The sequence below is a fragment of the Ictidomys tridecemlineatus genome, chromosome 5 (assembly GCF_052094955.1).
Source record: "Ictidomys tridecemlineatus isolate mIctTri1 chromosome 5, mIctTri1.hap1, whole genome shotgun sequence".
Taxonomy (NCBI): domain Eukaryota; kingdom Metazoa; phylum Chordata; class Mammalia; order Rodentia; family Sciuridae; genus Ictidomys; species Ictidomys tridecemlineatus.
The window spans coordinates 135620301-135642767 of record NC_135481.1 but is presented as its reverse complement, the minus strand read 5'-3'; the positions used below and the strand labels follow the sequence as shown (position 1 = coordinate 135642767).

General features: G+C 49.7%; 1 protein-coding gene across 5 annotated transcripts; it reads right to left on the bottom strand.

Annotated features, from left to right (window-relative positions):
• Nucleotides 1-1540: 1540 nt before the first annotated feature.
• Nucleotides 1541-20838, bottom strand: Man2a2 (mannosidase alpha class 2A member 2). 5 transcript variants are annotated; one of them, XM_078051155.1, is made up of 26 exons: nt 20426-20837; nt 19981-20182; nt 19266-19420; nt 19014-19163; nt 18138-18395; nt 17922-18066; nt 17626-17797; nt 17096-17223; nt 16700-16873; nt 16135-16321; nt 13671-13848; nt 13253-13455; nt 12896-13078; nt 12644-12758; nt 12364-12431; nt 12032-12197; nt 11148-11384; nt 10179-10301; nt 9792-9906; nt 9366-9499; nt 9018-9159; nt 7105-7238; nt 6696-6770; nt 4537-4731; nt 4276-4386; nt 1541-3574 (listed from the first exon to the last, which is right to left on the bottom strand). In XM_078051155.1, the coding sequence occupies exons 4-26, from the start codon at nt 19143-19145 to the stop codon at nt 3422-3424; spliced, it is 3528 nt and encodes a 1175-aa protein (XP_077907281.1). In that variant the 5' UTR covers nt 19146-19163; nt 19266-19420; nt 19981-20182; nt 20426-20837; the 3' UTR covers nt 1541-3421. The 5 variants fall into 5 exon arrangements, with proteins under 5 accessions (XP_077907281.1, XP_021578585.1, XP_040130107.1 ...); XM_021722910.3 differs by lacking the exon at nt 19266-19420; XM_040274173.2 differs by lacking the exons at nt 19266-19420; nt 19981-20182.
• Between the last annotated feature and the right edge of the window lie 1629 nt (nt 20839-22467).

Below are 22467 nucleotides of genomic sequence, written 5' to 3'. Positions count from 1 at the left end.
GTGGTTCTAAGTAGATGAAGGTTGCAGAAAGCAATCAAATCTTACTTCTGGGTGAAGTTACTTCTGGTTCTAGGTTTGATTAAAACCATAAGCCTCAGTGCTGGAGCTCTCCGATTAAGGGTTGTTGCTTGCTTTAAAACGGTAGGCCCAGGGCTGGGGTTGTGGTAGTGGTAGAGTGCTCACCTACCATGTGTGAGGCACTGGATTCAATCCTCACCACCACATAAAAATGAAACATTGTATCCCACTTACAACTAAAAAATTAAAAAACAAAACAGTAGGCCCATATACAAATCTTGTGCTAAGAATCAACTGGATGCTTATTCAAAATGCAAATTCTAGCCTGGTACAATGGTGTATGCCTACAATCCCACTGGCTCAGCACCTCACTGAGGCCTGGTTGGGCAATTTAGTGAGACCTCGACTCAAAAATAAAAAGGTATGGCATGTAGCTCAGTGGCATAGCACCCATGGGTTTTTAATCCCCAGTACCCCTCTATCAACAATAACATTCTTTGGTGTGGTCTCTTGCTCCCAGACAGGTTCAAAGGTTGTACCCTATGCACTAGGACAGCTGTGGCTCTGCTCAAGACATCATTGCAACACCCAGACCACAGGAGAAGCCCTATTTAGGATAAGACAGAAACCCTTATTTCCAACTAAGAACTCTGATGATCCCTGAACCACTTTATTTTGGACATTGAACCCAGGAGAACTTTACCACTGAGCTAGGTCCCTGGCCCTTTTTGTTTAGAGACAAATTGCTGGGGCTAGCCTTAAACTTGGAATTCTCCTGCCTCAGACTCGACTGCTGGAATTACAGGCATGTGTCACCATGCCAGGCTCTGGACCATATCTTGAACAATGCTACCTTATTATTTTAAAAGGCTGGTGTATAGGATTTAAACATAATTCCTGTCAAGACAAATAATTTCACTGCACATCTAAGACCTCCAAATATCCTTTATTCTGCTAATTTCCTAGGGGTTCACAGATTCTCTCCTATCATTTCATTACAAATCATATACTAGCAAATAACACTTGCTGTAATTGCTTAGCAAACTTTACCAATATGGTTATAACTCCTACTCATGGAGCTCTTCTGTGTACGAGGCACTATGCTAAGCACTTCACATTTGTTACCTTAGTTCTTCGATCAGGTTATGGACAGGATTCCATGAGCCTGACGTTGGCACAAAGACTCTGGCAAACCCACAAAAACTTGGCCTTGTCACTCTTTGAGATTTCAGATGGCTCCTGGCAGGCCCCCAGAGACTTTGAGGACCCTAAAGCAAATTTTCTAATCATACTGATTTTTACTACACCAAATATTTTCTTCCACATCTGACATTTATGTTTCAACCTTGATGTTTCTCATAGCACAGAAACTCAATTTTGTGTGTCTGGTAAGATGTTTTCTTTTTGGTTTCATGTTTTCAAAAGACCGTCCCACATCAGTTATAAAAATATATTTTCTTGTTTTTTTCCCGTCTCAAACTAATTTTTGTGGAAACTGAGGTAGAGATCTTACTCTAATAAGTCATCTCAAAGTATTATTTATTAAATAATCCATCTTTTGCCCCATTTAAAATACTCCCATTTAAAAAAAAATTACCATATACTAAATCCCTATGTACCCAGGACTGTTTCTGGATTCTCCATACTGTCCCATCTGTCTGACCCAGTCTGTCATACTAATTAAATTCATGCTAGCCAGAGTCCTTTGGGAAATCTGGTAGGACAAGTGCCTTTTACCCACCTCAGCACCACCACTGGACTCATCACCATTCGGAGATACCTTGATATTCTCACACCTTTACTCTTCCAAATGAACTTCAGAAGCTACTGAATTTCAAAAAGTATCCAATCTCATTGGAATTACATTGAAGTGAGCCGATTTAGGGAAAACCAAAATCTTTACAGGAACATGTTTAGCACTGGCTCAATTTACAGAATGCTCTTCCTACGTTTTCAGCCAATTCTGCTGGATTTCATAGGCAGGCTGCTTTAGGGTCTATAGATGATGGCAATTATAACCCTTCCTTACCTCCTTCACCTGACTTGTTGCAAGGGTAAGTAATGCCAGACACTGCTAAACCACAGCACCCCTGGCTAGTTTCTTACCCTCAATGGGAATGCTTATGGACTCTTCAGAGTCCCATTAACTGTTTCTGATATGGACCTTTTTCTAGATTAGGAAGTTTCTTTCTTAGAATTTTAAGAAGGGGTGGATTTTATTTTTGTGGTGCTGGGGATCAAACCCAGAGCCTCATGCTTGCTAGGCAAACACTCTACTCTCAAAGCCACATCCCCAGCCCTAGGGGTGGATTTTAAATTTTATCAAATATCTTTTCAGCATCTATAAAGACTATTATAAATTTTTCTCTATTATTTAAAGCTGAAATGAAGACTCATGAGCAGTCCTACCACTTCCTAATTTAGTCTACATATCCCTCATCCCCCGTGCCAAGAATTGAATACTGTAAAAGGATGGGCCAAAGGTGAGGCTTCAAGGCCTGCTAGGCATGACACCGAAAGTCGTCTTAAGTTGCCCAAGCATGGAGGGTCTTGGAGGTTTCACTTTCTTTCCAGGACCAAACCCCTCATGATACAAAGTTCTTGGGGGCAGTTGTGCAGAGAGTAAAGGGAACAAACCAGAGTCAGGTAGGGTGGAGAAGCCCCACTAAGCCCCAGCCACCAATCCCATTAATCAACACACAGACAAACTGCCCAATTTGAGATGGGGGTTTTGGTATCTGAAATGTTCTATGCCCTCTGGCCATAAGTCTCTAGTGAGTCCTTCCTGCCATCCTGCAGCCCCCACCAGGATGCGCAGGCCCAGTGGCATTTAGGGTAGAGCCATCACAGAAAGCAGAAAAGCCTTCAGGCTCTTTGGAGAAACTGGGATTCCTTCTACTCCTCCACTCCACCGCTAACTGTGGGTCCCCATCCTTCTCTTCCCACTGATCCTGCTCCTTATACCAGGATACATAGTCTCTTCTTCACCACAGGATTCCCCTAGAGTAAGCTCTCATCTGTAGTCACCCGACACTGGGCCTTACCCACTTAGCTTCCCTGACCTCCTGTCTGTTCCCACTCCTCCCACATCCCACTTTGGGAAAAGGATGGGTACTTGAGCTTGTGCCCAAGTATGTGGCCACTCAACCCAGAGCAGAGTCTGGTACCATCAACCCCGACCAATGGCTTCCTCTCCCTCATCTCACCAGCATCTGCCCTACCTGCCCACCACTGGGCATTGCCCTAAATACAGAAGCAACAATAAACAAGATGAGGGGAGAGCCCAGTCTGTCAGGTTTTAGAGGCAGATTGGATAGGATACCCAGTGTGGCTTGTCCAACCCATTCTCAGTGTTAAGAGGCAGTCTTTGTGGATGAGCTTTTTCTTCAGGCCACAAGCAGCCTTAACCCAAGCGGAGGCGAAAGGTGGCGATCTCCATGGGTTCCAGATAGATGTCAGTGCTGTTGGAGGGTGAGGCTAGAGGGTACAATAGTGTCAAGGAGGTTGGCTGTAGGAATCCCACATCCAGGCCATGGAAAAGGCTACCTAGGGCTACCTGTGGAGAGAGAAGACACCGGGCTGTGCTAGATACTCCTACACTAAACAAACACTTGTCATCTACATCACTAGTGTTACCTCAAGCAATCTGACAGAGTAACTCAATATTAGAGTACTTGCCCACCATATGCAAAACCCTAGTTTCAGCACTTAAAAAAAAAAAAAAAAGCAACAAGGCTTCATACATATATACATTGGTATCCAACCTCCAGGGCTCACTGAGATTTGCTCAACCCCAAAGCCCATCTGTGGATCTCAGGGTGGGAACCATTTCACTGAGATGCAACCACTTTGAGGACAGTGACTACATCTCCTAAATCACCAGTGACCTGCAAAGAGTCTGGCATATGAGGGCATTTAATGCCAACTAAAACCACAAATACAGCTTACAAAGGACCAGCATCATGGATTTAGTTTTACATGCCTGGTGTTACGTCCCCGTTCCTCAGGGAACAGAAGTTCTCTAGCTCCATGCCACATCTGGAGCTGCCCCTACCAAGGCCTCAGTTACTGAAAATGTGTCAATGGCTTCCTCCTTTCTCTATGGAAAGCCTTGAAATGAGTGACACTTTCTTCTTTCATCCTGCTGTCCAACCCCAGTCCTCTCCCCATAAGCTCTTGCTCTTATATTCCCAGTGCCTCAGCTTCCCTGCCTCCCCACATCAGGTGTTTCACCTTCCATCCCTGGGGCCCACTCACCTTGCCCTGGCTTGTGGTACAGTTGAAGCCCAAGTTCTTGGCCTCAAGACTGCAGTCAAAACCCTTGCGGTGTAATATAAATGCAGTGTCTGCTGAGGGCAAGTTATCTTCCTGGACAACAGGAGGAAAGACGATGACTGGCAGGGCTCTGCAGAATTCAGAAAGGCAGCAGAACCCTGCCCAAAAGTCAAGTGCTGGGAACAGGGAGTGAGGGGGACCAGAATTTGGTCCTGGAGGTTCTGAGCCCAGAGGGACACTCACCTCGCCTGGAAGCGTACGTAGGTTGAGCAAGTGGAAGTCACAGGGCAGTGCGGAAGCCAGAGGATGAAATGAGTGCAGACTGGAGCCTGGGAGCTGCCTCTTGGCTACGGGCAGGGCAAGCACAGGGGTATTCAGGTACATGGAGGTCATGTGGCTGAGGAGGGATGGGTAGCTGGTAGAGCGGCCTTCTTGGACCTGCAAGATGGACCGGAGATGTGAATGAGGGAGCAAAGCCAGGCTAGTGGGTAAAGGTGAGGCAGAATAACAGTACACCAGGCCAGTTCCTATGGCAGGAGCTTTCCTGGTGTTGTCTGGATGCAGGCACTGCCTGACTCCAGATCCTGCACCTTTAACTCTTCATTGTAACTTCTTTCCATAATACCCAACTCAGAGGGCTATTTCACAAGGCCATTTCTTCCCTATGTTTTATTATTATTTTATTATTACTCCAAAATATATCATGAGCAACATTCATCAGTGACACCTCCCATCAGAGATCCTCAGTGCAGGTGGGGAATGAAGACACACACTTCACCATGGAGGATGGGCCTTGGATGGACAAAGTGTTCTGAGCCATCCTATGGTCTCCAATAACACACCATATCCACTGTGCCAGCTTGATGCCCAGGACAATGGTCCCCATGGCTCTGCCAACTGAAGACTACTCCCTCAGACAGCTCCCTGACATGTCACACTCATGGATCTATGTGGAACTTTCCCTCAAAGCTGCTGCTTTTCTGTGTTCTGATTTCTGTCTCTATTACTACTCTCCTAGTTGCCCAGAATCTCACTTCCCTCTAATTTGATCTCCAGGGACAGGTGGTTACCAAACCCTCCTCCATTCCACCTCTGCAGTATACCGTTAGCTACCCCAACTCCTTTCTCCCACCCATGGCCTGGTTCAAGTTCAACCCACCAACACTTCCTATTTGAACAACCTTCAAATTCTTACTCATGCCTATCTTCCTTCACACAAAGCCACTGGCTCCCTACTGTTGGAATGATGAGTAGAGTCCATGTTGTGTCCCTCCCTGCTCAGGTCTTTCCCTGGTGTCCAGATTCTTTGGCCAGACATTCATGGCCTCTGCAGTCTGCCCCTATTATCCCACAATGCTGTATCCCAGCACTTGCCCAGAGAGCTTTCTGTAATAATGGAAATGTACTGTAACTGCACTTAGCCAACTTGGGACTGCTAACAATTTGAAATGTTGCCAATATGAATGAAAAACTGAATTTTTATTTTCATTTTATTTGCATAGCCACATGTGGCTGGTAGCTACCATAATGGACAGTGCAGCTCTAGGCTAACTGAATGAACTGCTATTGCCCATTCATATTCTTTCCTGCCTTCCACCCATTCCCTGGGGTGTGTGTGTTTGTGTTTTGGTACTGGGTAATGAACCTAGGGGCACTTGATCACTGAGTTACAATGATCAAGTGCCCCTGGGTTTTGATTTTTTAGTTTTTACTTATTTATTTTTGTATGCGGTGCTGGGGATTGAACCCAGGGCATTGTGCATTCGAGGCAAGCACCCTACCAACTGAGCCATATCCCAGCCCTTATTTTTTTTATTTTGAGACAGGGTCTCGCCAAGTTGGTTAGGGTCTCACTAAATTTTTGAGGCTGGCTTTGAACTTGCAACACTCCAGTCCCAGCCTCTCAAGATGCTGGGATTACAGGCATGTGCCACCACACCTGGTACCCAGTCATTTTTGATACATGTCTTGCTAAGTTCCTGAGACTGGCCTCAAATTTGAGATTCTCCTGCCTCAGCCTCCTGAGTCACTAGGATTACACAAGTGTGCCACTGTGCCCAGCTCATGTGTTTATATCATAACCCCATTTATCAAAGCCACTCTTGGAAGACACATCCTCCAAGAAAATTGTCCTTGATGTCTTCAGGACCAGCGGGACACATCATTTCTACTCTGTACTTTTACATTCAGAGTTGACTCTACTCCTACTCACAGGGAAATTGCTAAAAGTCAGCAGCATCATATGCACTGATGGCCCCCTCAGGTCCTACAGCACAGCAAGGGCTCAGTATCCATGAGATTAAGGAGTGACTGAGCCCCAGACATGTGACACTGGACAGCAGGCTCCAGCTACAGTGATGGCTTGCTCATACTAGTTCTCTAGTCCCATCGCTGTCCCTTACCTCTTGGTCACTGCTCCTGCTGCTGTGAAAGATCAAGTCCCTAAACATGGCTGCCAGTTTGGAGAAATAGCCTGGCTGGTGGGGGCAAAGAAAGCCATGATTATGAGCAGGGTTGGAGCAGAAGGTTAGAAAATGTTGGGGTGAGGGGAGGGAAGACAAGGATCACAGAGGAATGTGGCAAATGAACATGAAGGGAACTTAGGAAACAGGGTGAAGCCAGAAGAGGAGGTGCCAGGTTGCATGAGATGGGTCACAAAATGACAGTCGCCCGCCACAACCCAGGAATTAAGCCCTCTCTGTCCATCCCTTGCCCTCCTCCACCTATGCTCAAATCCTTGGCCAGAACCCCAGGGCCACCCATAAGAACGAGCTTGCTCTGACTCCCTGGGCACTGGGATCAGATTTTTACCTCACTGCCCACGGTTCGACGTTCTAATAGGAGGCGGAAACAGTTGCGGGTTCTCTTGTTGTCCTTGAGCCCTTGACCTAGTCCCCGGTTGTCATCCTGCATTAGCCGACGGTCCAAGATCACCTCCAGCTGGCCTGGGGAAGTTAACAGTTGAGTCCACAGACTGCCATCCTCATCCCTAAGCAGACACTGGCCTAAGACAAGAATCCCAGCCCCAGGCCCTAAAACCAGTGAGGCAGCAAGAAGCTGAGTCATTCACAAACTAGGAGGGAGCTGAATGTGGGGCTGGTCCTGTGCTCTTGTTCTACATATGAAGAAATAACAGGCCCCCTGTGAGTCAGGAGTCGAACCTAGGCTCAGGGGACCCAAGCAGGAAACCCTATTAAGACTGGCCACATGAAAAAAACAAACAGAAAACAGAGCAACACCATCTGTAGTGTGGCTGCAGATTCCCTCATTGGGGGCTGGTTTCTCAGACTGGGCAGTTCTGTTGTGACCAAAATCCTGTTCTCCTACCCTTGCTCTACATGAGAACAGCTAGAAGGCCCAGCAGGCCAGACTTGGTCCTAACAGCCTTGTCTGTCAGAAGCTGGGTTGTACAGAGTCTGGGTAGGGCCAGTGCTCCTCATGCAGAGGTAGATCAGACAGACTCAATGGGGCCTCTAGGCTGTCTTGGGGCAGAGATGGCAGATGATCACCTCAGCTTTTTTTTTTTTTGGTAGTACTAGGGATTAAACCCAAGGGTACTTTATCACTGAGCCCAGCCCATTTTTTTTTACTTATGTTAAGTCTTGTTAAGTTGCCCAGGCTGGCCTGAAACTTGCCACCCTTCTGCCTCAGACTCCCAAGATGCTGGGATTAGAGGCATGCAACACAGAGCAGGTTTCCCCCAGCTCTCCTGAGGGAAGGCCACACCAGCTTCTCACACAGAGATGGCCCTGCTTCCCTTTCACTTCCACAGCCCTGACTCTGACTTCTGTAGTCTTTTTACCATGAGCAATCACAGAAAGTCATCTTGAAACCCTAAAATGAATCCTTTGGATAGAAAACAATCATTTCTTAACACACCAAACCCAGCAGGGCAGAGGGAGATAATCAAGCAAGAACACTGAGCTGTAGTCAGGAATCATGAGGTAGAGCAGGTGGAGCAGCTGGGGCAGAGGGCAATGTAGCCACACTGGCTCCTAGGGGAAGAAGGCCCCACCCTTCCACCACGCTCCCACACACAGCCTTGAACCCACATCAATTCAGCCTTCACAAAGGCTCTGTCCCATAGAAGACTTCAAGGGCCTCACCATAGCCAAATTTAATTTTTCCCTGAGGCTATGGGAGCCACCTGGAGCTCACCCAGCATGATCAGCTGGCCAGCTCTAATTCCACACCAGTGAGCTTCATGCCTTGTTTTTTTTTGGTTTTGTTTTTTCAATGCCGAGGATGGAACTCAGGGTCCAGCTTTGATTCTTTAAAGTGTCATCTTTTCTTCTATTGACCTTTAGCAGGTCATTAGAACAAGACAAATTTTTCTCCTTTTCTAAATATTTCACTATTAACATCAAGTATGCTTTTGAACTATCCATAATCTCATCTCTGGCCAGAATAAGGGTCACACATCTCATTAGAGAGTCACCATTTAATAACCTGATGCTTCTTGAGGGGACCTAACAGGACATCTGCCACTCAACGGCCACCCAGCTGCCTCCTCCAACAGAAGAGAGAGCAATGCCTGCTTTTCTCCTATGGCCAGCTCTTGACGAGAGACAGAAGCTGAGGATGGCTCATCCCTCCTGCAAGCACAGAGGTGATGCAGACAAGAAAGACATTGAGAGAGGCCTACAGAGTGGAGACCCTCAAGGGTGAGATGAGCTGCTCCTCCCTGCCTCACACCCTCTGCAGAGCTCCTATTCTCCACTCACCATCCCTGAGGCTGGAGACGCCCAAGGCCTGAGCAGTGTGTAGTGTGAGGCGCTTCTGTGCATCCTGGATGTAGGCCATAACTGGCATGGGGTAGAAGTTAGCCTGCAGGGGCAGCTTCTTTAGATACCTCCGGGGCTGCACCTGTGGGGCCAAGGCCAGCAGGTCAAGGGCATCTAGGGACTCTTTGGGTCTTAAGGCATCCCCAGTCTGAAGGTATCCCTGATTACTCTCACTTCCAGTTTCTTCCTTTATATCAGGGTAGACCACCCCCCCATGTCCTGTGACGGAGGCCAAAAGCACAATCCAGGTCTATTCTGCGAAGCCCAGGGCTCCAGCCCAGGAATCACCTGAAAGCCATTGAGGTCTGTGAAGAAGGTTCCCTGGCTGTCAATGTCTGTGTGGATGCGCAGGGCCAGCTCCTTGTTGACATAGTCCCGGATGTCCACCAGGGATGACACATCCAGAGACAGCCCCTCCACCCCTGGCACAGGGAAAAAAGGGAAGGCATCAAGAGGAGTGAGGATAGGCCATGGATGAGAGCCTGGGCCAGGAAATCAAAGCTGAGCTAGGGAAAGGCTCTGCCCAACCCCCACCAAGCAATTCCCAGGGCATTTTTGAATGACCTTTTCTCTAAGAGAATTAAACATACCTGTCTCATGTGATACACCTGTTGGGAGCAGATGTGTAAACAAAGGAGGGGCAGGAGGAGCAGCACATGACAGCCCAGGGAACCCACACTTCCTTTCCCACCCTTCCTTGTTCGCAGGACTCACCAGGCAGGTTATAAAGCCGGACCACCTGGTGAACATGCTCATAGTAGGCAACCACCTCTGAGTAGAAAGGGCCTTCGGTGACACGCAGCACAGGGGGGTCCTTGGGGGAATAGGGCTGGAGAAAGAGCAGGTGGCCACTGAGCCCACAGTGTGGAAAGAAAAGCAGGAGTTGGCAGCCCAGGGTTGGGCAAGATGTCTCATCTCATCAGGGTCTGGCCTAAACCCCCGGACTGAGATGCCCAACCCGCCAACCTCCTCCAGGCAGCAAAGACAAGTCTTCCTGCAGGAAGCGATCACCCTGAGGGATGCCTGTATCCCTCTTCTGGCCCTCCCCGATAGTGAAAACTACCAAGGCCTGCCGGGTTTTGTGAGACAACTCTCAGGTACCTTGGCCTCGCCGTCAGGCAGGAAGAGGTAGGCTCCACTCTTGTCCTTGGATGTACGAGTGCCATAGATGAGGAATTCCATGTTCATCTGCTGGTCCTGCTCCTCATCCACCCTTCGGATGCTCTGCCAAAAAACACAGCCCTGACCCCTGGCCCCATACCAGCATGTCAGGCCTGCCCCCTGGAGGGCACAGACTAATTTCCCCATGGAGCCAAGCCCAGTGCTACAAGATTGGATCTTAAGTGTCTCTCAAAGGTCTGTGTGTTAAAGGCCTGTTCCCTGTTGTGGGGCTACTGGAGGGAAGAAGAAGCTTTAAGAAGTAGGGTCTGGTGGGAGATTTTAGGTCACTAGAGGAGTGCCCTTGAGGGGGAGAGTGAGTTCACTCACTCAGAGCCATGAGTGAACAGCTCTGCTCTAAGCTCCCCACCTGATGTTGCTGCCTCACCATAGGCCCCAAAAGCAGTGGTTCCACTCCTTTGAACTGTCCTAGAACCACAAGCCAAAGTAAACTTTTTTGCTTTTTTTTTTTTTTAAGTTTTTTCGGCAGACACAACATCTTTGTATGTGGTGCTGAGGATTGAACCTGGGCCGCACGCATGTCAGGCGAGTGCGCTACCACTTGAGCCACATCCCCAGCCCAACCTTTTTGCTTTGTAAGTTGATTACCTCAGATACTTGTGCGTATTTTTTTTCCTTTTTTGTTTTTCATTTTGTGGTGCTGCAGATCAAACCCAGGATCTTGTGCATGCTAGGCAGGTGCTCTAGCACTGAGCTATGTCCCCAGCTATCTCAGGTATTTGTCACAGTAACAGAAGGCTAACATACCTAGCTTCCTCATGTTGTCAGCTTGGAGCAAAGATGGCCCATGCCCAAGTCACTGTCAGGTGGCAGTAGCACTTGGGGTAGGAAAGCAGCTCTGCCCAACCCCATTGGCATGCACACCCTTTCCCACTACCCCTGGCCCTTTACCTTTGGGAGCCCAGTAAGGCCTGAGAACCAGACCTGCATGTAGCGGTTGCTGAGGGCAAAGTCACTGGATCCCGAGTCAATGACATGAAGAGGAAATGCATCATGCCTGCTCACAGAGAGCTGCCGGCCATGCAAGTAGACTCGCACAGAGGAGGGCAGTGTGCGGTGCCCATCCAGGCCCAGCTGTAGCTGCAGCACACCCAGGCCCAGGGCTGGCAGACGGATGGGCACAGATACCTGTGAGCACAGGAAGGGTGAGGAGGCATAGGCCATGGCCAAGGATCAATTCCAGATCCAGGAAGGGGAATTCTGGGGTCTTGGGACATTTGTTTCCTAACAGTCTGAGCAAGCAACTGCCCTGCAGGAGCCCCATCCCCTTCTCTGAAAATACTCCTTCTTGTCAGACTTAATCAGTCTCAAATGATACTTAAAAACTATAAAGTGGTAACCACACATTAAGCCTTCAACAAATATCTGTTGTGCTGTGACACATGTCTGTCATCCCAGCACTTGGGAGACAGAGGCAGGCAGATCACTTGAGCCCAGGAATTCAAGACCAGCCTAGGCAACAGAGCAAGACTCATAAATGAAGAGACAGATACATAGATAAATATTTGCTGAATGAATGGATGAATGAAGAGGCCATTTTTATTATTACCATATCATCCTTCACTTTCCTTTCAAGGACAGAATCAAATCCTAAGAGTGACTAATCCTCTGGACAAGCCCTCTCCCCAAGACACCCATCCCCAGCATGAGAAGTGAGAAGGGCACAGCAGAGAGGCAGGAACTAGATGTCCATGGGAGGGTAAGGCCCTGGCAAGAGGATACTGATTAGCAGAGGGGGCCAAAGCAAGGGCTCACCTGCCAAGCTCCTGCCTTACCTCGTAGACATCAGGGACCATGTCCGTGGCAGATCTCCAGTGTGCACTGATCTGCACAGCCAGGGGCTGACCCTCCTCTGAAAGGACACGCACGCGGGGTGAGTTGACCAGCAGGGACACCACACTGAGCCGCTCCTGTTCCAGTGGGTTGAACAGCACCACAAACCTGTGGGTAGAGGGTGGGCTGAGCCAAGGGGCTGTTGCCACCAGCAGCATGGCAGGAACAGCAGCCAGGACAGAGCCCTGCAGTGGGTCAGCAAGTACAGGGGTGGAAAGGCACTGGAAGCCAGGGAGTGGCTTTGCCCCTCGGCCCCTGGCCTGATCTGGCTCACCTGGGTGAGGAATCCAGCTGGATCACTGTACGCTCTGGCAGGGCATCATGATTTAAGCGGGTGTCATCCTGGAATTAAGTGGGTAAAAGGAAAAAGCATCAAGGGGCTTGGCCTCCTCTCTGCGCCAGCCTGTCCTGGATGTGGACCACCCACTGTCCAGGACACAGAAATCTCACCCCCAGACAGGAAAGGAAGAAAGAGTAACACACCCGAAATGACAGTTGTTGGGATGGCACCCCCGCATGCTGGAGGGTCCATGCAGATCCAGGAGGGGGCTCACCATTTGGAGGAAGGGTGCCTCAGGGTCAAAGTGGTAGGTATCCTTGTCCCCTAGCACCAGATAATGAGCTGCATTGATGATAACCTGCTTCAGGCCAACGAGGGAGCGCAGGAGCCTGTGGCAGGTTAGGAGAGGGGACAGGGAGGAGATGACCAAAGGGAGGCAGCCTGCCCGCTGACCACCCTGCACATCCTCTTCTTGGAATGGTGGGTGGGTGGACAGAGTACAACTGGGTGAGGAGACAGCTCATACCTGACACCATAGTCCACCACCACTGCCTCCTTAGCAGTTCCAGTGATGGCGTCATGGTGCTGAAAGAGCCCCAGTGTGCGCCGAGCTTCCGTCAGGAGGGTGAAGTCAGACAGTGGGTACCGGCTAGCTAGTCCAGAGCGGCGGGCGTGGGCCACAGCCAGGCTGTACAGAATCTCTGCCCCCCTAGTCCAATAGAAGAGTCAGCTGCCTGCCCACTCCACTCTGAGGGGCCATCCACGTTCATTCCCTTTCCTTTCCCAACCCTTCTCTTAAGCCTTGGCCTCTTGCCAAGCCAACTCTTCTTAAACTCCCAAACCTGACTCTACTCCCCCAGCCTGCAAGGGAGTGGGGTCTCACCGAAGGTGGGCTTCTAGGACTCGGTCCAGACTCTTGTAGAAAGGTCTGGAAGTATAATAGCCTGTCCAGTAATGGTCCTCACGGTCCGCGTAGGAGAAGAAATCCCCGCTTAGCACAGGAAACCCTGGGGGTCGGGCCCCTGGTTCCACGCCTGTCCTCTTGTATAGAGCGTCAAAATAGTCAGAGAGGGTGCCAAACTGGGCCTGTGGGAACCCCAAAAATGAGCTCTCATCAGTTCCAGAGCCTCCTGGAATTCTGGTCACCAGTGCTGCAGCTGTGGAAGTCCACCTCAGCAGAGGGCGTACCTTCTGGGCCTAAAATAAAAGCTGGGGAGCCAGAAGTGAATTTTGACATAAAAGGGGAACCCTTGCTTTGGAATAGCTACCAGGGATAGTCAGAGGAAAGCCCCCCTCCACACCTGCACATGGAGTTCAGGCTTGCTGTTAAGGAAGTCAAAGAGCCGCTGGTAGTTGAAGAACTGAGCATCCCATTCCTGGGGCTTGTCATATCGGAAGTCATCGCCCAGTGGCACCAAGAGGACATTGCTTCGGAAGAGCCGGGACTTCTTCCTGTACTGGTCTAGGAGCAGGGCTGCCCTGAAGCAGGAAAGGACACAGGTTCCATATGAAGTCTCAGGGCTAAGAGATCTCCAAGCAGAGACACCTCAAGAGTCAGCCCACTTTGAAATACCATTATGGAGTTGTTGTTCAGCCTGCAGATAGACACTTCCTGAGACAGGAAGCCCAGTCCCAGTGTTCTCTGGACATTTCTGAGAACAGAAGAGTTCTTATCCTAGGCTGCAGTTTATGGCTTCAATTCCCCGATTCCACTTATGCCCTGTGACACAAGACAAATCAGTCCTTCCCCACGATTATCCTTCAGATACATCAAAGATGTGATCATGCCCCTCTAGCTGTCAACTTGGTTCCTGGAGAACAATTTAGAATCTGCTCACCAGCAGTTCTCTGGCCAGCGACCTGAGTCAGGGCCCAGCACCTCATATGGAGGTCCACAGTGGGCAGACCCACCAGAGGAAGGCAGAACCACCCTCTTCAGCCAGGTCAAGACCCCAGAGAGAAGTGTGCAGAAAACTTCACTATCACCATGCTGATGGTCAGTTTCCATAGTTCCACGTATGTAGGTTTTTTTCTTTTACCTGAACTCACATGTTCTGTCTTCTGAAGCTAAGATGGAATCTTACATTTCTACCTGTTAAACCCTATCTGTCTTTTGGGAATCCCAGTTCTGAAGCTCCAGTGAACAATGCAGAAAATCAATGCTCCAGACTCTGGAGCCAGATTTTGCTAGCTGAGTGACCTTAGGCAAGTAACTTAACCTCTTAGGGCTTCAGTTTCTGGAAAAATGAGGAAAACATCAGAAATATTACTGACACTGATGTCATTAACCCCCATGATGCTATGAGAATTAAAATTAATTGAATGAATTAATATTTAAGCAAGCATCTCAAATAGTGCCTGGCACATAGGAGGAAACATATACAAACATTTTCGTGTGTTTTTTCATCCATAGTATGGTTAATATCAATAGAAAAATAGTGCCCCATAGCATATCATTGGAAAATCCTTCCTGTTTTCAGACCAACCTGTTAAATGACATGTTATGGATATCACAGTTCTAGCAGTCACTAATCTACTTAACAGGACAAGACCAGCTTGTTCTGTTCTATTTGGTTCTTAAAGAAAGGACTCCTCAAAGACCAACTACCCCTGATTTATCAGCTTAGCAAGCCCTTCAAAGGAGGAAATGTGGTTTTGTCTCCTGGCCTGTTCTCTGCGAACTGGGGTCAGAAACACAGATTGTCACTGCTGCTTTAGGAAAAACCACACCTGCTTTAATAGACCTATATTCCTGCCAGCAATCAGCATTTAGATTCCTGGAAACAAAAGACCATTTTCTTTCTCCTTTGGTCATAGGCCTCATCTCTTGTACATCATAGAAATCACAGCATTGCAACATAAAAACCAGTTCAACTTGTTATATTCTTGGTTTTTTTTTTTTGTGATGCTGGGACTCCAACCCAGGCCCTCACAAATGCTACCACTAAGCTACTCCCACAATCTTCAAATTTTTTATATTCTGTTTTGTTTTGTTTTTTAGTGGAATCCAGGGGCACTTTACCACTGAGTTATATCTCCCACCCTTTTTGAGACAAGGGTCTTGCTCAATTGCCCAGGCTGGCCTTGAACTTCAGTCTTTCTGCATCAGTTTCTTGAGTCACTGGGATTACGGGCATGTACAACCACGCTCAGCTATGGCTCATTATTTTCTTAAGGTTTTAACTGAATCGCTATTTAGATCATGTTTAATCAACACTTTCTTAGTGGATTTCAGCCACTTTCCTAGTGCTGATTTCAGCCACAGTGACATCTTTGAGAGTCCGCAATTCTTTTCTCACAGGGACAAGTCTGTTTCCTCAGGGGGACTAAATACAGATCTGAATGGAATTCAGGTCCACTGAACACAGATCTTGGCTGACTTTGAGCCAAGTAAGAATATCTGAGCCAAATGAAGGCACATTTGCCTCAAGTTTGTAAGAAATTGTACCAATTTAATAATCATTCATCTGAGGCAGTCAACTGGCTCTGACAGCTTGCTAGGACACCAGAAAACATACTCCTTGGGCAAAATAAAAGTGTTGTGTAAAAGGTAGTTCCTTAGCACATTCTAGTTTTCTAGGAAGACTTCACAGCCACCACTGCAAATGCTGCAGGCCTGAACCCACTCTGAGCCCATACTCCATTTTCCAGATACCACCTGCACCATGCAGTCCCCGGACTCAGCAGAGCATGGCCAGGTCTCCTGACTCCTCTAAGGAGCAAAAATGCCAACTCCATGCCCAGGCCAGAGCTGGAAACAGATACCTTTCTGCCACATTGGCCTCTGTGATGGCCCGGGGTGGCACTTTCCAAGGGCAGTTGATGCGTCCACCCGGCAGGCGTTTGAAATCAAACTGGCAGCAGATCTTGGGATCTGGGCCACAGGTATGAGGGACATCATAGCTGTAGAAGGGCATCATGTGGCAAAAGATGTCTGTGCTGGAATCCGAGTCTGCAGAAGACATATCACGTGGTCAACCAGTGGCAAACAACCTCAGGAATTGGGCACAGGGACTCCAGGAAGGCGTGGATCTACATAAGCTAAAGGTCGCCTGATAGGAGGGTCCAACTGGATTTGGGCTGTACACGACATACAGGACAGGAAATAGGACATGCAGGGCTCCAGGGCCCACAGGTTCCTTTAGGGGAAGTCCTTGCACAGACAGCAGCCCTGTAGAAGCCACAGGTCAATGTGACCCTCCCCTAAACTGAAGGAGAGATAGCTTCTGCCAGTCTTCCCTGAGAAGTGGAGTCTTATTTCTGACATCCCTGATCTTCCCCCCAGGGAAGTCTATGCTGCTTGGACCCCCTCTACCCTACCTGGCCTTACCCCAAGTCTGCCTCCACATGAACTCCAAGCTGTGGGTGGCAGCAAAGTGCTTCTTAATGGCATAATGTACCCTCTGGATCAACATGCTGGTCAGGTTGGCACGGCGCAGCAGGTAAGGCATGGTGGAGCTGTGTCCAAATGGGTCCACTGCCCAGCCAGAGCGTGGGGTTGCACCTAGGCAGGGTATGTAACCAGAGGTCCTGAACACCTCAGGGCCTGGCCTCTGGCCTCCCAGGTCCTAAGATCTCAGCTCTTGCCTTGCAGGGAGTGGAAAGATGCCATATGGATAGGCCCATGTTAACCTTGAGAAGAACTACCCCCTGACAATCCCTGTGCCTTACAGCATCATGTCACAGCACTCTGGGGCCAGAATCCCACTTCTGGGCCTGGACTTACCAAGGTTTCTCTCCAGCCACTGGTGTCCCTCAATGAGCTGGTCAATCAATGCAAAGTAGTGGGAGTTGGCCTCATCTGGCATCACCCAGCCTCCTGTTGCAATCTCTAGCTGCCCATTTCCCACCAGCCTGAAGGTAAAGATGCATACTTAGCATGGGGTGGGGATGCTTGCCCAGTCCTGCCAACCATAAGATGATGCCAGTGCCTGCATGTTCTGGCCCCTAGGCTGGTTCACTCAAATCCAAGATTAAGAGAACACACACTTGCCCTCCTTTCCCTCCAGCCCCACCCCATGTTGTCCTGGCCCTGCTTATCTTGGGACTTTTGAGTTCCCAGGGGGAAGGCCCCATGTTTCTTCTTCACTTACACTCAGACAACTCTGATATCTAACACTAGTGGCCCTCAAACCGTTGTTCCTCATTTCTGCCCCAGCTCCCTGTGCCTCTTCTTGCCACCTCAGCACCTACAGTATGAGACGAGACCTAGCCATTCAGCTCAGGCCCTCCAACGCCTCCCTAACTGCTACTGGCCTTCGGACTGCTGCTCTCTTTTGGGCATTGATGTTGTCCCACCACTTGGCAAAGAAGGAGACTTCTGCCCAGAGGAAACGCCGCCGGGAGTCCTCCTGTAGCTTGGATACCATGCTGTTGAGGATGTGTTGGGTCTGCTCCGTGTAGTACTTGTCAAAGGTCTTGATCCAGCCTGGGGAGCCAACAGAGTCTCCTGAGGATACCACCTTCTTCAATGATGCCATCTGCCCCTTCCTTACGTTTGCCATGAGAAAGCCCACTCCACACCCCCTCTTCTATGCCTGCTAGACCTTCACCTGGGTCATTGTGTGAGTGGGGCACCACAAACACCTGCAGGTCTTCAGTATCCCAGTCATGTGGGCTGTAGGAGATGTCAAAGCCTTGCCTCCAAACGCCGCCCTCCACATTGTCAAATGGCAACTCTTCTGACACAGTTAGCATCTGCCAGGCAGGAAGGCAGTTCAGTGTCCCATCTGTGGTCACTGCAAGTCCCTGCCAGCTCTGATTCTTACCTGTAGCTCTGGCTTCTGGCCCCGATCCTCCAAAGCAAACTGGCAATCCTGGGGGGAGATGGAGAAGAAGCTGGGCCGGGGCTCCGGGGGCACCACCCAGGATCCATTGGCTGTGTGGTAGGGCAGCAGAGCGGGAGGGCCTTCTGCATTGGCTGTCAGCTCCAGCACAGAGTCCTTGATGTGGCTGATAATTTCATGGTTCTCCTCCAACAGCTGCTCCAGCTGCTCAATGCGATTCTGCAGCACAGAAATTTGGCTCTGCCAGAAAAGCAAAAAACAATCACCCACAGCTCCTTATCCATAGGGAAGGTCTCTGCTTAGTGTCTACCACCTGAGGCCTGACTATGAGCCCACTCCCTCAATCAAAGCTAGACTACAAGCCTACATGGACGGAAAGTTCTGGGCACATCTCTACTAAGGACTATGATCCACTTGGGTTAGAAGTTCTGTCACTTTCTAGCTCACAGATGGTAAAGGTTTCCTCTCACATGCCTATGCTCAATGATTTGTATTGCTTTTTGGAGCATGGAGCTGAGGATTGCACTGGGACTTAATGGGAAAAAATGCTGCAATCAATCAGCAATGTCTGCCGAGAATTCAGGAGGACACTTCATTTTTTTTTCTACATTCTTTTTGTCATCACTATTTTTTGCTTCCTGTTGGGGCTGGGGTGTAGCTAAGTGATAAGTGTGCATGTTTAGCAAGCACAAGGCCTTAGGTTCAATCTCCAGCATAAAACAAAAACGAAAACAAAACAAAAACCTGCCTATTGAAAAGTAATGTTCCTGTCCTGGGCTGACATAACTCTCCAGTCCAGGTGACAACCTGAACTCAGGTGACTTGTATATGAAGAGATTAGCAACCAGGCTTACTCACCCGTGGGAAGTTCCCACCATTCTGGTGTCGGGTGGGATCATGCTGTACTCTGTCCAGCATAAGGTACAGTGAAAAGACTGCCACGCAGAAGATAGCAGCCCCACACACTGTCACCTGCTTTTTCAGCTTCATACTGGCCTCCACACACCCCTAGCAGGAGAGACACCATCTGTAGCTCTGGCATGTAAAATCCCTTTGGTATCTTCCCACCAAATAGTTCCCAAGGGCTGTTCCTAAGGAACACCTATTTACCTGGCTCCAGTAAAAAGCAAACTCCTAAGCACAAGATCCCAACATTAGTTAAGGATCCTGACCCAATCCTGATTTTATTCTCTTGCTTCAGATTCCAAAAGCACAAGCAGCACATCTGGGACTGGTCCTGTCTGGTCCTGGAAACAGTTCTACCCCTAAGGTAGGATGATGCCCCCTCTCAGCTGATGATGTAAAACAGGTTCAAGAAAACAGAGTCCCACCTCTAGCCCCACATTTCACTACACAAACTCCTAATTGTAATCAGCTTTCCCCTGGGGCCTGCCCAGGTGGTGCCTGTACAGGTTCCTTGGCCTTGTGCTTCTCCTTTTTAAGGAGTAAACTGGTCCCTGATTTAAAGGTATAGCCAGAGGCCAAGAGGCAAAAAAGCCTTTCCACCAATCCTCTTGGATCAGACTGCCACTTAGCAAAAACAGTCTTTCGCACAGATCCTCAGTAAAAATAGTGAATGAATTTTTTTATAGAAAAGAAGATGCTTCCCTTTCCAACATAAAGCTAGTCCTACCTGTTCTCCCTTCCGTTAGTACTAATTCCTGTAGTGCAAAACTTTCAGTCCTGGCTTATAGAAGCTGTACAGGATCCCTGGGAAGCCAGCAAGATGCTGAAAGTCCCCTGGGTAGAGAGAGGCATAGCAGCTAGGCTGTGGGACAACTTCTGAGGACCTGACTAGCTGCCACCGCAGCTGGCCCCTACTTGCCTGGCAAGCGGAGGGAGAGCTCCAGCTGCCGACTCGGGCGTGGGCGGGACGACGCTCCTGAGACTGCTCCGGGCGCCCTGGGGCCAAGGAGCTCTGTTGCCTCTGCGTTGTGCCCTACTTAGCGTGATCTGATTCCTCTCAGGAGCCTCTGGGCAATTATTTTTAGCCCCTGGAGTCAAGGTCCAGGCCAAAGTGGGTGGAGCTGGAGGAAGAGAGTTGGATCACAGGAGGGCTAGCACCTGCCACCGGGTCTTCTTCAGCGCGCCCAGCCCCCTCCCGGGCCTCCCGGACTCTGCACGCCCAGGAGACCGGAACGTCAGCTGCTTGGGCCAGGCCTTCCGCCCGGACCGACCTCTCAGCGCAGCGCTGGTAGCGCTCTAGTCGCCCAAGCCCGGCTGAGGCCGAATCAGTTGGAACCCTCCCCCGCATCCGCTCGGCCCATTACCGTCTGCAGCCGGCCTCCGCGGCGCTCGGGACCCAGCCGGCCAAGCCGCGATCCCTCACATCCCTGGGGAAGGCGATCCCTCTCAGGCAGCGACGCAGGCGAAAGGCGGACTCCCGCCCACCGGTCGCCCACGGTTTCAAGCGCCGCAGCCGCGCTCCCGTGGGGGCCAAGGCCGCCAGCGCGCTCCGCTGCGCCCGCGCCGGTCCGCCAGCCACAAGCGGCCACCCGGCCGAGCAGCGTGCGGGGCGGGGACACACGCGCCGCGTCCCCGCGTGCCCCGCCCCGCCTGGCCCTACCGCCTCCTTGGTGAGCCCCGCAGCCCCCGCCCTGCTCCCGCGGCGCTGCTTGTCCGGCTTGGGCCGGGCTGCCCGAGCTGCCGGCGCCAAGAACCCAGGTGCCGGCGCCGGGGCCGCACTGCGCAGCCGCAGCCCGAGACCGGCCTTAGCGCGCTGCGGAACCTGAGCTGGGGCGCGCAACTTTGTTTTTATATGAATCTTACTAGAGTAAGCACATTTCATCAAACAGTTGCAGAAACATTCCAGCTCCTTTTCACCAGCCAGTAGTGGAGTGCGTTTTCCTCAGTCCGCCTTGTTCAGCTCTAGATAGTCTGTTTTCTGTAGTTACCTTCGCAGGCAAAGGGGTGCTGCCTCCTGTAGGTATAAATTAATGGAAATTCCTTTCCGTGCCACCCAGTAAGACACTCCCCCCATCTTTTATCTCTCTCCCCATTTTTGTACTGGAAATTGAACCCAGGGGCACTTTACTACTGGTCTACATCTCAAGCCCCTTTACGCATTTTAAAATTTTTGAGGAGGGTGTGTGTGTGTGTGTGTGTGTGTGATGAGGACACATCTCACTAAAATGCCCTGGCTGACCTTGAACTTGAGATTCTCCCGCCTTAGCTTCCCAAGTAGTTAGGATTACAGGCATATGCCACCACGCCTGTCTCAAATCCTTTCTATTTATTTGAAGCAACATAAAGCAACAGTGACCAACACTCTGATTCAGCAGGATCATCAGGCTCACTTGGAAGACCATAGTCAGGCTCCCCATTTTAGAATTATTCCAGATGCCACTGGGTATGGATATTAGCATCACCTGGCTTTCCCTCTAAATTCAGAAACTAGTCCACCTTTTCTAGTTCATTAAGCCAAGTGTGGCAAGAAATGTTGGCAACCACATAGATGCCGCCCTGAATGACCAGCATGATGCCCAGGGCAAGATGGCTGTCTACCATCTTTCATGCTAGAGAGTATACTCTTACTCTAGTTTGTGTTTGACAGGGTAGTGAGAGAAGCACCTGGTTAGAATTTCCAACCCACCCCCCCCCACCGCCCCCAGCTCTCCTTTGCCTACATAGGTTCCAGTAGCCTAATTTGCTGAAGGCAGGCATGAGAGGGAAAATGGAAAAGTGAGAAATATGTGATTTGGGTCTCTTACAACCAATTGGGGTCTCTTCTCCCCATCCCAGCCTTTAAGCTGAACATTTTATTTAATAAGAACTACCCATCCTGGAAATTGCCACAGTGAGAATAGACATTGCCTGGCTGGGTGTGGTGGCCCATCCTGTAATCCTAGCAACTCTGGGGGATGAGGCAGGAAGATCACAAGTTCTAGGCCAGCCTGGGCAATTTAGTGAGACCTTGTGTTCTGTTTAAATTTGTGTGTGTGTGTGTGTGTGTTCGTTCCAGGGATTGAACCCAGGGGTGCTAAACCTCTGAGCTACATCTCCAACCTTTTTATTTTTTATTTTGAGATAGGATCTCACTAAGTTGCTTAGGGACTCTCTTAGTTGCTGAGGCTGGCCTTGAACTTGTGATCCTCCTGTCTCAACCCCACCACCCGCTGCCCCATGCTGCTGGGATTGCAAGCATGTGCCAGCACCCTCAGCTTGAAATTTTTATAAAAGGGCTGGGAATGTAGCTCAGTGGTTCAATCCCCAGCATAGGGTGGGGAGGAACATGAAAAAAAAAAAAGAATACAAACTGCCTACTTTATGTGTGTATGTGTGTGTGTGTGTGTGTGCGCGCGCTCCCTTGAGA

What these genes read in the sequence shown, in the direction of transcription:
- Man2a2 (XM_078051155.1), bottom strand. Translation starts at nt 19,145, where the DNA reads ATGAAGCTGAAAAAGCAGGTGACAGTGTGTGGGGCTGCTATCTTCTGC. An exon ending in CATGTGGAGGCAGACTTGGG is followed by an intron (nt 16,322 to 16,699) that starts GTAAGGCCAGGT and finishes TGTCTTCTGCAG; the next exon opens with ACTCGGATTCCAGCACAGAC. An exon ending in TACGTACGCTTCCAGGCGAG is followed by an intron (nt 4,387 to 4,536) that starts GTGAGTGTCCCT and finishes CCTGTTGTCCAG; the next exon opens with GAAGATAACTTGCCCTCAGC.